Here is a 16,588-nt window from a genome sequence, read left to right on the forward strand (position 1 = left end):
TAACGGGAAATTTTTGGTAAAAAATGTGTTGTGTCAACGAGGGTCGATATCAACGAGGGTCGCTTAACTTAACCCATAGATGTAACCAAGTGTCGGCTTTGTATATAGTTTCTGTTTAAGTTGACACTATATTTTGGAAATCAAAGTTTTTATTCAAAACACAAATGCATTGCATGAATTGAAATGTATGACTTTTTGAAAAAATTATCATACAAAAAATTGAAAATTGAAATATTTGTGGGAAAAAGGAGACAACAATAATAGATTGTTTACTTAACATGGTAGATAACTCTGTATAGTTTAAAATCTGTGATGTCCTAAGAACTGTCAAGAAGTAAACTTAGAATTCCAAACAAATTTAAGTAATTAATTCATTTTGAATCTTTGTGTGGTGAAAGATGGCAGATAAAGGCGTAAGTAAATGTTATTTAGAATCTTAAACATTATGTTTAAATACATTTTAAAGGACAAAAAATGGTGAAATAAGAGGAAGTAAAACTCAAAACCGAAAGTAAATTTTGGAAAAAAAGGATTATTTGAATAATAATATTGATGAAACTATCGGATGAATAAAGAAAATGACAAGACCTAAGTGTAACTTGAACTCGCAGTTGTTGTTATGGCCACAGCAGCAAAACCAATTTTTGGAATCAGGACTTTGAAAAAGGGGGTCTGGAAACAATATATCAGACATGCAGTTCTTTAAATAAAGAATTTCTAACCATAATTTATACATAAAAAAGTCTTATATAATAATCGTGATCATACACCTTTAGGTTGAAGAATATGTTAACATTTTATTGATTACAAAATGGAGTTTCATTTCATATATATATGTGAATTTAATTATGCCACCTCTATCATGTCTATTAACATAATCCTGATGGTAGGACAAAGTTTTTTTATGATGACATTGTTAATATCCTACCACTTTCTACTACATGACCTATATATAGGTCATGTAGTAGAAAGTGGTAGGATATTAACAATGTCATCATAAAAAAACTTTGTCCTACCATCAGGATTATGTTAATAGACATGATAGAGGTGGCATAATTAAATTCACATATATATATGAAATGAAACTCCATTTTGTAATCAATAAAATGTTAACATATTTTGTTATGATTTTGTAATAAAATAAAATTTCACATTTTTGTTGCTAAACTTTTTTTGGCCCAGTATATATATACTGGGCCAAAAAAAGTTTAGCAACAAAAATGTGAAATTTTATTTTATTACAAAATCATAACAACATATAATTTTAATAATAACAAAATGGAATTATGACATGTCAGAAGCAACATGAATGTTTATCACTCACATTCATTAGGATTTTCTTTGTATGGAGCGCGGAAGGGTCAAAATGCAGAAATTAGTATAGCGTTATTCAAAATCAATTTCTCAGCCATGCCCTAAGTGCACCAATGAAGGATTGGCAGGCACACCAGCAGCTGCCCTTAGTCAATGCACTACTTTTGTGGCCGGAAAACAATGTCACGTGTTGACGTAAAGCGAAGGTAGCGCTCCTCCCTTGACGATAGTTTTATTTTGGTCTACGAGATATCGACCTTTCCTGTGCAGTTGCAATTTGTCGATATCTGTTTGTTAGTCTCTAAACTGTTGCCTTATGCACATTAAATCGAGCCACGATGTCAGCAACACTCATTCCGGCATCAACCATTCCAAGAGCTTTCTGACGGTCATTTTCGTGGAGGCCTGGTTGACGCCCCATGCAATTTTGTCAAAGGTGTATGTGTTTTTCTTACCAATGGTGTTTTTCTGAACGTTAGTGAAAAAGATTTTTTTTAAATCGTTTGAAAAGTACAGGCACAGAAGGTAAAACATCAATTACACGTTCAAAGCTGAAATGGCGCGAAATAAATCCCCAGGAAAAAGTACGTCTGTTTTGAATTACAGGTAAAACTAAGGATTATATTAATGATGTTTAAATATTTTTTTTCCAGAAACAACAAAAAAAAATATTTAAAATAAGTGTTGCTTAACTTTTTTGGCTCAGTATATGTGCATTCAATATGATCAGGAGCAGACCCACATATTTTCAACTTATCAAACCGCAATGTTTTTGTTGAACTTTTACAGAAATAACAGCTTATATATTACATAAAGCAGTTGAAGTATGATGCCAAATTTTGGATAAAGTGGATGATTGCAACTATAGGCAACTGTACGGACTTAGTCAATGAGAAAAACCCATACATCAAATCGGCTATAAAAGTCCCCAACATGGATAATATCAAAATATTGCTAAACCATTTAACAAAACAAGAGTGCACACACTGAAAGTCTCGCCTTCTTTACTAATCATTGATATTATGTTGATAGTCCTAAGTATAAAGCTTTATTAAAAACTGTCATATAAACTTAACATTAACCAAGATAACTACAAAAAGACCAATGAACCATGAAAATGAGGTCAAGGTCAGATGACCCATGCCAGGCAGACATGTACAGCTAATAATGCTTTCATACAACAAATATAGTTACTTATAGTTTAAGAAAAATGGACCAAAACACAAAAACTAAACACTGAGCAATGAACCGTGAAAATGAGGTCGAGGTAAAATAAAACCTGTGCGACTGACATATAGATCATAAAATATTTCAAAACACCAAATATAGTTGACCTATGGCATATAGTATTAGATAAAAAGACCAAAACTCAAAAACTTAACTTTGACCACTCAACCATGAAAATGAGGTCAAGGTCAGATGACATCTGCCCGCTATACATGTACACCTTACAATCATTCCATACAACACATATAGTAGACCTATTGCATAAAGTATGAGAAAAACAGACCAAAACACAAAAACTATAACCACTAAACCATGAAAATGAGGTCAAGGTCAGGTGACACCTGCCAGTTGGACATGTACACCTTACAGTCCTTCCATACACCGAATATTGCTTATAGTATCTGAGATATGGACTTGACCACCAAAACTTAACCTTGTTCACTGATCCATGAAATGAGGTCGAGGTCAAGTGAAAACTTTCTGATGGGCATGAGGACCTTGCAAGGTACGCACATACCAAATATAACTATCCTATTACTTATAATAATAGAGAATTCAACATTACAAAATATCTGAACTTTTTTTTCAAGTGGTCACTGAACCATGAAAATGAGGTCAAAGACATTTGACATGTGACTGACGGAAACTTCGTAACATGAGGCATCTATTTACAAAGTAAGAAGCATCTAGGACTTCCACCTTCTAAAATATAAAGCTTTTAGAAAGTTAGCTAACGGCGCCGCCGCCACCGCCGCCGCCGCCTGATCACTATCCGTATGTAGAGCTTTCTGCAACAAAAGTTGCAGGCTCGACAATAACAGGACTTCAGAATGTCAAGAATCTTTTGATCAATTGAAAGGTAAATTAGTAAACGTATCAGTTCTTAAATATCCAGATTTAAATAAAGAATTCATTTTGAAAATTGATGCAAGTAATTTGGCAGTCGGAGTTGTCCTGTCTCAGAAATCTGACGAAGGGCTAGAATCATGTTGTGGCTTACGCTAGTCGTACTCTTTCAAACTCATGTTAAACATTTTAAACCATAACTACACGGTAGAAAGTTCAGAGTAAGAACTGATCACGGATCATTAAAGTGGTTGCTTACTTCAAGAACCCAGAATGACAGAGGTGCAAATCCAAAAATCAACCAGGAACTCGACAAAGGAATACAGACGCACTTAGTCGCACCCCCTGCAAACAATGCGGGTATCATTCCGGTTTAGAAAAATAGACTGTTTCGACTGAGACTGAAGACCAACATGACACTGTTAATGCTATCACCCGTGTTGATGGTAGTAATGACAAAGATGATAACAGTGCACATCATGATCTTTTTTTAAAGAAATTCAGAAAAATGATCATAGCCTGAAAAAGTGACATAATTGATAGAAATAGATGAACGACCTGATAGCAAAGATATTTCTGATAAAGGAGTTTCTTAAGATCACTTTGGAATCAATGGAACAATTTAGAGTTAAGAGACGGACTTATCTACAGACGGTTCGAAGACCCTGAAACAAAAATTGTTTAAATGCAGGCTATCATTCCTTTATCACAACGCTGAAAGGTTTTAAATAATGATACATGTTCTGCTCATTTAGGTATTCATAAAACTTTGGCAAAAATTAGACAATCTCATTATTGGCCTGGGTTACAAAATGACGTCAGGACAAAATTGTGCAGAGCGAAAAAGTTCACAAAGGTCCAAAAGACCTCCAATGGCTTTAGTAGAAGCTAATGGGCCAATGGAAAGGATAGCCACAGATATCCGTGGTGAGTTGCCCGAAACAGAGGATGGCAAAACATATAAATTGGTAGTTTCTGACTACTACACTAAGTGGACTGAATCTTTTGCCATGCCAGATATGTGGCTTACATTATAGTTGAAGAAGTCATTGTAAGATTTGATGTTCCTCATTGGATACACTCAGATCAAGGCAGGCAATTTGAAAGATTTTGTTTCAAGAGATGTGTCGTCTGGCAAACATTTAGAAGACACGTACCACCCCATATCATCCGAAATCTGATGGTATGGTTGCAAGATTTAATAAGACTCTTGCAACAATGTTAAATACATTGTGGATAAGAACCAGAGACTGGGATGAATACATGGTACGGGGACCCATTTAATTGTCCCATTGAAAATCATAGTAAATAAATGGGGTCCTGTTCAATTAATAATTTTGATAGCCACCTTGGAACTTCTAGTTCATGTCAGGCATTTGTTTTGAAGTGTCGAAGTACAATCTCAGTGCCTCATGACAGGTATTCCGTTTCAAAATTTTGTTTCATTGATAATAGGGTCAGTCTCACTCTGTCTACTTTCGGGGAAGAATAAAGGCTATTTAGTCTATAAACTGATGCCATATTGCATTTAAGTCACACAAATGATTTACAGAAATTCAAACTAGAAAGCCTACCCTTTCAAATAAATCTACATTCAGTTACAGAACTAGTGCAATAATAACACTACACCATTTTAAATAAAGGTTATATATTTTTTTTAAACTGCATTCGTGGGTACCGGACTGGTTGCCGTAACTGGGATCCTATTCTTCATTGCTTTTGTCATGATGGCATTAAGAGCATCATAACACGAGACGACTGAACAAACGCCAAAAAGTATCATGTTAGGTAGAGATCTTTCAACTCCTTTAGATTTTATGTATGAAATACAACCATCCGTTAAAGACATACCTGCACATAAGTGGGCTAGGGAGCTTAAGGAGAAGTTAGAACACTCTCACAGTTTTGTCAGAGGTTAAACCTAAGGGTAAATTCGAAGACAGAAACACTATCACGACCTCAAATTGTCATACCAAAATTTCAGAAAAGATGACGAGGTGTATATTTATTTTCCAGTAAAGAAACCTGGGATTTCTTCAAAACTGACTAGTTTCTGGAAGGGTCCTTTCAAAAGTCTAGAAAAATATGGGGACTTTACGTATAAAGTTGACTGTAGACAGAGGGAAACCACTAGTTTTACAGGTCGACAGACTAAAGAAAAAGAACAAACAGACATTAAAGACAGAACAAAATCATAGCACTATTAGTCCCTTATACGCTGAAAACAATAATGCCGAAGATGACAAAGAAGAGACTCCTTATTTACAAGACATTGCTGTTCACAAGGCAACGTTGCCCGAGGAAGATACACAAGAAAATAGTCCTGAAGGGCGCCGTACAATGCGAAAACCAGCATGGATGGCAGACTATATTGCTGAATAAATTTTGTACATTTATCTGAATTAAAATGTGTACATAGTATTTTTTATGTTTTATCCGTTTTAAGGTTTAGGTATTTTTGAGGCGTAAGTTATGTGATGAGTTTGTATCATAGGTTAATACTTTGCATTAGTTACAGTTCAGCAGAAGCCGTATTGTATACATTTATATGAACTATAATAAACAGAGAAAAGAATCAGATGTTTCGCGGGTAAACCTTGTGTCAGGTCAAATGTGAAGGGGTGTTCCAAAGGAAACTCGGATACTAGTAACATGGCACTTTGGTAGAACAACCCTCCTTTAAGAATGGTACAGTTACCATTGGGGTATATAAGCAAGAGAGATTCCTTGCTCAGGGTCGATTGTCACAAGTCTACGGAGACATAAGACCAAGGTACGGTACGTTGATATTCAAGATCGCTATCTCGTATATATTAGATAATATTACTAAGTGTAATAAAGAACAGGTTGTTGCCTGTTAGAAATACGGACTTGTACGTTTACAAGGTGATCCGTATTGTTGTACCTTATATGACAAGTTTAAGTCTGTAAGACCAACTTGTAAGGTACATAATTGTACCAAGAGAACGAGTGACGTATTGGACAGGTGTGTTAACTGGCAAGGTACATAATTGTACAAGGAGGACAAAAAAAAAAACGTACGCCAAGCTTTATCATTCAGATCTACGATCGAAGATTAAGATCAATAAGAAAGAATTATTCGGCGTTGTCAAGAGCTTTAACTTTTACTACGATAAGAAATTTCAACTGTGACAACTTTCAACTAAAGTCGCCTTAAAACACTCATCTACTCTTCAATGCGGCCCGTTTTGGAACGTTCACCATAGATACATCCCAAGGTTATATTCAATCAAGTATTCATGACTAATATTATTTGTGGTGTACTCATCAAACCGATTTGTCAATTTTTTTTAAATTTTTTTTTATAATATTAAACATATTTTATTAACAATCACCTGTTACATCAACCCTCAGTTGCCCAGGGAAACAACTAAGGGGGCCCCAATTTTTACAGACTCATTTGTCGGGGAAAAAGCAAATGAGAAAAAAAAACCTCCCACTATAAATTATTAACATCCACCTTTATAAATATTATCTATCCTTGGACAAATGTACATGTACCTGCAATCATTATCGATCTATATATCTATACCTCTCACCATATATAATTATTTAAATAATGTATGTTTTTATCGTTATTTATTTCTCACAAAGGCTACCTGTATTTATTAAGCAGTTTTAATTTTATCGTACATCAAGTCTTTTGTTATGTTAATTTCATTTATAGTACAGCCGATCTTTGCTATTACATTAAATTTCTGGTCGAGTGATCATTTACCACGTCCCGGATATATACGAAAAAAAATAAATAATATTGTATGGTCCTTTATATGGGATGGGAAAACAAACCAAATCGCTAGAACAGTGTGCTGTTTACCGAAAGAAAAAGGGGGGATAGGAATGATAAACTTAAGGGACTTTATTAAATCAAAACAAGTGGAAAGTATGTACAGTATTGTCAACTCAAAAACACAAAAATGAAATGCAATAGGAAAATACTGGTTAACGTCACTAGACGAAAAATATGATACAGATTTTTTTATATGTTCTTGTTCGGACACTACATGTTTTAGGCAAATACAAATGTCCAAATATTATAAAGAACTTTTAATTTCCTGGACTGACTTACAGAAAATCCAAAAATCGGTCACGAAAGAGGACCTTTTAGAAGAAAATATTTTCGGCAATTGTCAATTTAAGTTCAAGGGACATGCATTATATTTTGCAAACTTTGCATCCAGTGGAATAAAAAAAAAAATTAAAGATATATGGGACTTAAACAATAAATCCTTTAAAACTTCTTTTGATATTTTTAAAAGTCTTAAAGATAAAAGGAATTGGATTGCACAATATAGTCGCATTAAATCTTCGTTAACACCTCAACAAATTGACGTTTTAAAAACAGATTCTAGCATACAAAGTAATTCTGATAGACCTATAAAAATAATAAATTCTTGTCAATTTATAAAAAATGGAGTTGTCGTTGATGCCAAAAAATTATGCCTTAAAGATATTAGATACTTTTATGAGAATAAAACAGCTCCAAATAGTCAGTTGAAGTGGAATTTACATTTTGGGAATGAACTACCATGGGATTACATTTGGGAAACTTTGAATAACAATTTAGCTAACAGGAAAATTAAACAATTTCAATGGAAGTTACTACATAATATAATTTACACTGAAGAAAAATTACAAAAAATGAATCGCTCAAACGGGAAGTGTCACTTTTGCAATGAAAAAGAATCACTATTTCATCTTTTTATTTATTGTAAACTGGTGGAAGACGTTTGGCGGGAAATTTTTGAGAAAATAAGGGAATTTTGTTCAAAATTAAATATCCAAAAATTACAAAAATCGGAAACAAGTATGATTTTTGGGGTCATTAATGCAGATGCATCTTATACCCAAATTTTAGATACGGTGCTTTTAATCACGAAATGGGTTATCTGGAAAACTAGAAATATCGCAAAATATCAAAAGAAAGGGATAAGTAAATCGGTGATTTTAAATATGATAAAACATGAAATGCAGTTTTTGCTCAAATATCTTAAACCGAATACGAAAATCGAAGCTTTTTCCACTATGTGTGACATTTTTTGTATATAAATATATATTTTGCGTGGTCAGGTCAGTGCAATGACCTCTTTGATACTGATTAAATAATAATATGTACACTGCTCTCAACTCCCTACATGTAATTTCTGTTGTGTATATATTCATGTATATCATATAATTGTAACAAGACATGCTGTATCACCAGGTTCATATTATAAACAAATATTTACTCACCATATCTTTGAAATTAATCCTTATTGGGAATCAAAATCATTAATCCATTTTATTTATGAATGAACTACACATCCCTTTAACAAACCGATAAAACATACTATTACACAAGACACAACAAAGAAAACTAAAGTCTTAGCAACACGAACCCCATCAAAACCTGGGATTAATCTTAGGGGCACCGGAAGGGTAAGCAGATCCTTCTCCATATGGGCAACCATCGTGTTGCTCATGTTATTACAAACGCGGTAAATAGTCAAATTCGGTTTGACACATTCTTGAAAAGAAAACGGGATTGTAGTTAAGGAACCTGTGCCACACTTGGAAGGTGTACAACTGTTTTGGATTCCATTTTTGATATAGATCATTTTCGTTATAGCCTTTCTGTAGCACAACGATCAGTCGTAATTTTTTTGCTAGTTTTGTTTTGTACTTTCTGAAGTATATTTGTACTAAAAACTGCAACAGTGAAGTATCTTCTTTGTTATCTTAATTTTACTTAATATATAACTGGCGGAGAATGACTTGTTTATAGTAGTACTGCTTTTTATTGTGTATTTTACTTGAACGATGTATCGTTTATAAAAGAAAAGGGTATCTTCAGGTATGAGTGCAAAATAAGTTCTTTTTATCTGAACTACTCGAGACGTCTTCATAAAGATTCATTCCGTCATAAACGGGAAAAAAATGCACTTGTTTACTGTTTATACATATATATATACGTCAAATGATTTTTATTTAATAGAACTGGCAGTTAACGGAAATACTAGCTAAATTGGCTGAACAAAAGAAGGAAATGGATGAAAAGCTTATGGGCATAGAAAATTTACAACCAAAAACATCATGTACACCATCACAATCTTCAAGAGACGTAAGATTTTTTTGGTTTATCAGATCTTTTCGACCATATACAACATACATATTTCTACTTTTGCTCCGTTTCTTCAAAGATGAATTTTAAAATGCGTCAATGAGACAGCAACAATGCAACACAAAAACAAGGAATACACTAGGTTTGAAACAATCATCAACAGTGGAAGAGGTTCTTTGTCATATAACATGTATAACATTTTCTCAAATGTCTGGGGATTGAATCAAATAAAGAATACAACAAATCTGTTATCAATACCAAATGACTGACTGGAAATAAATTAAGACACCTATAGAACTAGGCTCTTGACCTTGGATGGTTTATTATTGTCTGTTTGACCAATAAATACTAGTACATGTACCTCAATATTGTTTTTCTACTAATCTTTATTGCAAGTTTTTGTAAATCTTTTTCAAGTTTGTAATTATGATTGTCAGTTTTCCTGCCGTAGGTCGTTGCTTATTTAGGGTGGGAATCCGGCTTCTTCCTAATATGAAAACAGCCCACCACGGTAAGCGAATGGTGCTGAAATTGGCGTTAAAGATCAACATCCAATCATTCAATCGATCTATGAATCTGTAGATGTAGGAATGTTTGGCCTTTTTGCCATAACAAAACATTAACGCTAAAACACTTCGTGACAGAAAAACACAATGTTAAATAACTGACAACAACAACGAGTCTAAAATAGAACACAAACAGACACAATTACATTCTATCAGGGAAACGCATAAACAAATAATATAATAGTCGACTTAACATGCAAACTGGAGAACAACAACGAACATATTCTATCAACGACAAATACTATAGGATATCTAAAACAGAGGGAGCCTAGGGGGCCCGTGTCCCCCTTTTTTTGGGAAAAATTGGTTGATTAGATAGGGATTCACCTCAGCATGTTAAGAGAGGGCCTCCTCTTAGGCAGTCAATGTGCCCCCACTTATGAAAATTTCTGGATCCGCCACTGTGAATGGCATACACTTTTGAGATTTCAACAGGTACACTTTCGGTGAGACATCGATTTGAAAATAATTCTCCTTAATGTATCGTTGTTTAGATATCTTCAGCACAGACTTCAACAAGCATTTGTGTCTTTTGTGAAAACAAAGGTATTTTCTTCTGCTATGACTGCAAGTCAGCATTTTGTAAACCATGTAGAGAAAATCATGATAAACTACCACCTTCAAAAAAACACTCCGTTATCGACTTAAAAAGTGTTAATCCATCAGCAGTTAAATTAAGATGCGAATTACACAAATCTGAATTCACGTTTTACTGCATTAAATGCAATACGTTGGTATGCAACATATGCGTTACTTCCGATCACAAGGAACATGGCTTGTCCGGTATGAAAGAAAAATCCGAAGAAATTAAAAGACTAGCCAAAACCAAACTAACAGATATGAAAGCCAAACTTCAGAGCGTGTCAAAATTGGCTGAGAAAACAAAGATGGTCCACATACCAAATTTGGATAACGAATCAGAAATGGCTGTTGCTAAGATCCGTTCTTTTGAAAAGGATTTACAAAAGCTAATTAGCACAAAAGCTGATATCAAAGTCAACGAAGTTCAGGATGTAGCTCAGTGGAAAAAAGAGGAGCTACAAAGTGTCTTAAAAAATAAAGAAAGAATTCACAGAAAACAAACAGCTGTGTATGAAAGTCTTAAAACACTTTTGTCAGAAGAGCATGCAGTATCATTCTTGATGTCTTATCAAACCCTAAAGAGGGATATGTGCGATCTGACCAATGAGGCACAGGATGATATAGAACCATATCACACACGGGCGCCAGATCTAAAAGGGTTTCTCGATGAAACCATTCATTCTTTGCAGGAGTACAGAAAGAAGTAAGATTTACATTTAAGGATTATGTACCCTTGTGTTGATTAAGGTTCAGCATAAGGAAGTGAAAAATATGGTGGTGTTTACACCTCAAAATTTAGTTTGAGTACAAACAAACTGATATACCTTTGAAAGTTTTAAGGCATGGCAGGAACTAGACATATAAAAGTTATATGTAGTATACGTTTTAGAAAATTTAAAACTTTCCTGGATTTTGATGTGCAGTTTTTTTCCAGTCTGTAGATGGTAGCAAAATAAACAAAACACCCGAGTTTCATTTGATACTGTCCACTCAGTTACACAGTTTAAATCACCTATTGTTTGCAGATGTCTATTGTCCATTTAAATCAATACTACTTATAACATGAATTGTATGAGAGGAGATTCTCAAACCTCTTTCCCTACTTAGTTTATATTGGTACCTTCTGCAGGAACGAAAAAAAAACTGAATAGCAAAATCTAGTTAAGTTTATAATTTTCTGAAACATAAAATGCATTTAAAATTTATTTATCTAGTTCCTGCCATCCCTTAAAGCTTTTCCAGGTGCGAAGGTTTGTCTTTTCCTAGAGTAAAATTTGTGGTTTAAATACGGCCATTTTAGTCAGAAGGTTATGATGAACCTTAAATGCTTAATGGAAATTTCATAGAAAATTCATAGCCTTTCCCCTTGTACTCTCATAATTGGAAATTCGACGACTGACAGATAGATGATTATTGCATGCAGTGCTAGCATTGATTTCCTTAAAACAAGTTTATTTATTCAGTTATTGGTTGAAACAAATATAAATATGGACTAAATCAAGTACACCTTTTAGGGTTCGCTCGACTTTAGTAACTTAGCACACGTTTTTTTTTAAATTTAAAAGTTGTTTAGAACTTTTTGTAAACAATAAACGCTAGCACATCATAGAAAATAAAGTAATCTATGTTTAAAATTTTATAACAAAAATCGCTGTACTTAAGGTCTGGGGAATTTCTATATAAATTATTTTCCACCAAGTCCCTCTTTTCTATTAAATGCAATAAAACCGTAAATAATAATGTTTTGCACCAAGTTTCCTCTTAGTAAATGTACAAATGACCCTACTCTTTATTCATTACATTTGCTGTTTTGATACTATTGCGGTTTGAAACGTTCATACTAAACTGACTACAGAAGGGGTCATAAACCTTAATTTAGAAATCAGAACATTAATATAATTTAAGTACATTTAATAACAGGAGTATAACGATTACAAAGTTATCTCACCCGTTAAACCTTTCATAATAATGAAAACTGTGTTGAAGTCTGTGAAGTTATATGTAATTAATGTGTGGAAATGACTGAAAAAAGGTTGATGTCTACCTTGGCAATGAACCTCGACAATACACTTTAACTAATCAAGATGTAACCAAAGAAAATAAACAAAATGACAATAATACATAAATGATAACAGACTACTAGCAGTCATACACAATAATGAAGGACATGTATTTTTTACATTAATCAGAACACGTGATATGTCATTGACAAATCGTATAAATATTTATCATTGATTTAAATGGGAAAAACTTATAACCTGTTATAATTTGTAATATATACTTTTTTTTTTTACCTTAAATGTAATAAAAAAAATTTCCATCGCAAGTGAACTTTTAGGAGGATTTCCAAATATGATTCTTCAAAAAAACAAATTTAAGTCAGCGTTTACTGTTGTCAATGGCCATTTGAAAAAAGCGTTCATATTTTTTTCTTTTCCCTCTATGTTTCTATTGTAGTCATTTCACCTTTGACTATAAAAAAATCATAAAAATTCTATTTTTCGTCGCAGTTAATTTTTCCATAGCAGATAAGATTGAAAAATAATGAACCAATCTAATTATCAAGAAATTTCTTTTTTTAAATCAATGTTTTCTGTTGTCAACTGCATTTTGAAAAGCATACTCCAAACCTCCGTTCGACAGGTGTCGTATGTACAGAATACAAATGGATCGACAGAATAGAAAGGTTGACTTGGCCAAAAATAAAATATTGTTTGTTTCCCCTCACCCGAACGACCCGATAAAATCACCGCGACCCGAAAATTTTTATTGGCCATTCTTGTCCACTATTTTTTCTTCTTCTATTTTGGTTATTGGTGTATCTTTCCGATACTGTAGTCAACGAGCGTTGGGTTTTGGTGATACCTTTCCGATGCTGTAGTCAACGAGCGTTTTAAATCAAGGTATTTTTGCATTGAAGCGTCTACATGATTCGGAATCAAGGAAAACAAACAAAATGCTTTGCCAAACGATTTGTTTCTGTGCAAGGGTGATCTTTTATGAAAAAAAAACAAAACTGAAGCATCTTTCAATTCGCTGATTGCATCTTGATTTGCTTTGTGTCTAACCTCTGTTCCTGTTTAAAGGTTAAAATCTTAAAGACTTTGAGTAAAAATGGTCTGACTCGTGCTTTAAAATCTATCTACTTTGTCTTTGAACAGGTCGGGCACAAGTCAGGAAATGTGGGATACATGTAGTCCCTGCTTTCAGGGAACATCCCTGTTTTCTGGTGTAAAACAAACCCAGTTTAAATGGGGTTTCCTTTTTTAATTTATGGCGTGAAAATTACAAAAGGCCACGTATATAACTGCATCAGTAGAATTCGTAAATATTTATTAAAAGTATTTTAGGAAATACAAAACATGAATATAAAGTGAAGCCTTGTTTCTTCTAGAACTCGAAAAAACATACAAATCTTTGTTAAGGAATCAATTGACCAAGCTGCAAGATCCAGGTGTAACTAAACATAACTGAATTATGTTCACTTCTATTTAAAAAAAATTATTCATTGAATTTTAATTCCCAAGTGATTAACATACATCAGGAACATATATATATATATACTGTTCCCAGCATGTATCTTTTTGTCATCTCATAATTGATGATCAAGGTATGAATTGGTGAACAAAGGAATTGTTTTGTTGTGAGTTATGCATCAAATTAGACTTGCAATAAGCTTGATTTTTTAACTAAAAAAACACTTGCAATCATTAAGCATGGTTATCACAAGTAGAATGTGCACTTTTGTAGATTTCATTACATTAAATGAATAGGAAAAAAGGGAGGTCCCTGTATACTGTTTTTTTTAACACCAGAAAACTGGGGTGTACACTGAATTAGAATACAGGAAATACCCCACTTTACTTGACTTGAGCCTAACCAGTTGAGTTTTGTACAAATTCAATATAGAAAACCATATCAAGGAATAAAATAAAATAATTTGCCTACCTACCTACCCATACCCTAACAACCTCAGTCGGGAGAGGGGAAACAAAGATATTTTTAATGTTGGCCCTGAAGTTTATAAAAGTTTCTGCTTTGTCAACTTTCATTATTTAGAAATAAAAAGTTGTAATTGTTATTCAAAGTTCTATCGAATTTTAAGAGATCTGATACAGAAAAATGTATCAAAATGACGTATTTTGTTTATGAATTTGATATACCGTACTGCCGATCATATATTTCGATAAAAAAAGTGAACAATAGAATAACACATATACATTCAAAACCGAGGTTATGTCAATTTACCAAAATTTAATTTAATTAAAACACACACACGAGATATCATGTGTCATAATAAATTATATCTCGGTGAGCAATTTAAAACTATCAGAGTTTTTTCCAAAAAAAATCTTAAAAAAACTTGGATTTTCTCGCTTGGAAATGTCCAATATTCTTGAAAATATAACTGACATGCCAGCTCCAGACTTCAATTAAACTGATTGAAAGATTATGTCTTCATCATATGAATATCAGGCACAATCCTTCCCGTTAGGGGTTAAGTATCATACCATCATAACATATATGAGAAGAACATAACCTGTGTCATGGCAACAACTGGTTTTTAAATAAATGTGTTTAGTTCCGATGCAAAGACGGTATAAGTGAATCAATATTAACGCCAAAATATGCAATCTTTAATAACCTGACAACATTATCGTAACTATATCCCTTCTTAATAAGTCTATTTAAAGGTTTTGTTAGCTTCTGAGGTGAATACTGACATTTTTGTGATTTATAAAGAATATTTCCATAAAAATTAAGATGTGAAATACCTGAACGTATAAGAAGTCTGCATGTTGAGCTATATTTACGAATGATGTCCTTATACCGATGATCAAATCTACTAAATGTTTTGACTAGTTTGTGATATCGAAAACCTTGGTGTAATAATTTTTCAGTAATACATAAATTTCTCTCGTTAAAATCTAAAATATTGTGACATAATGGTTTACTTTTATAAATTGTTTTTTTGGATCAAGAGTTGTCTCATTGGCATTCATACCACATCTTCCTATAACTATTAACCATAGAGTATGAGCATGCAACATTGATCTTATTGAGAGTCTCATTAAGATACATCTACATACACAATTATATGACTATGTCTCATTATATTTGCTTAAAGCAGTTTACATGATATGATAGATTTGTTTTCCTGAAAATATAAATTCTTATATTTAACAGATTAAAATAGAAGAAATGCCAGGAGTGTACAGCATAATCTGCAATGAAAAGAAAGCAGAATATTTGCGTCCAAAGTTGCTATTTATATATTAACTCTAGTTCGGTTTTTATTTTTCTCTTTTTGATTAAGTATTATTTGTTAATTTGTTTTTATTGATTTAGTTGAAGTGATTGTTATTTATACATTTTATTATGATTATTGACATTTGCAGAATTATAAATTTATTTAGTAGTTTGTTATATTTGTCTTAGTGTCATTGTTTTCCTAAAATAAAAACAACAGTACTTTTATATGAAAGCTATAATTATATGAATACAGACAAGTCTAAATTGAAAAAAACCCCGTTCAAACGTATGATTGCGTTGAATAAAACCCACAATTTTTATACGTTTGAATGTAAAACAAATCTTGTTGTAGAAGGGTCTAAATACAGCACAAACAAAATTTTCAAAAAGACCAAAAGAGTTAAAAAGTATATTTAAAAAAACCGCATTTGACTAACAGATCGAACAACTGATGTTCTTAAACCCTGCTAACTGCCATTGACGATTGCCAAATAAATTGATCACACTATGAAACAAAATGGATCTTATGTTAATTTAATACCAAACAGAAAACAATAAACTGGCGGCAACGATGGTAAACCACAAACATGAGGTGCTAATGTTTTTTACACCATATCCGGATTTCGACAATTAATGTCTCTTCAGTGAATACATATATAAATTGTTAATATCATATAGT

General features: G+C 32.9%; 1 protein-coding gene across 2 annotated transcripts; it reads left to right on the top strand.

The window, feature by feature from the left end:
* Window positions 1-285: 285 nt before the first annotated feature.
* On the top strand, window positions 286-16,078 carry LOC143043563 (transcription intermediary factor 1-beta-like). 2 transcript variants are annotated; one of them, XM_076215815.1, is made up of 4 exons: window positions 286-413; window positions 9,383-9,508; window positions 10,569-11,359; window positions 15,844-16,078. In XM_076215815.1, exons 1-4 carry the CDS (start codon window positions 399-401, stop codon window positions 15,851-15,853), a joined length of 942 nt encoding a protein of 313 aa, XP_076071930.1. In that variant the 5' UTR covers window positions 286-398; the 3' UTR covers window positions 15,854-16,078. The 2 variants fall into 2 exon arrangements, with proteins under 2 accessions (XP_076071930.1, XP_076071931.1); XM_076215816.1 differs by lacking the exon at window positions 10,569-11,359.
* The last annotated feature ends 510 nt before the right edge of the window (window positions 16,079-16,588 follow it).

The sequence above is a fragment of the Mytilus galloprovincialis genome, chromosome 8, assembly GCF_965363235.1.
Source record: "Mytilus galloprovincialis chromosome 8, xbMytGall1.hap1.1, whole genome shotgun sequence".
Taxonomy (NCBI): domain Eukaryota; kingdom Metazoa; phylum Mollusca; class Bivalvia; order Mytilida; family Mytilidae; genus Mytilus; species Mytilus galloprovincialis.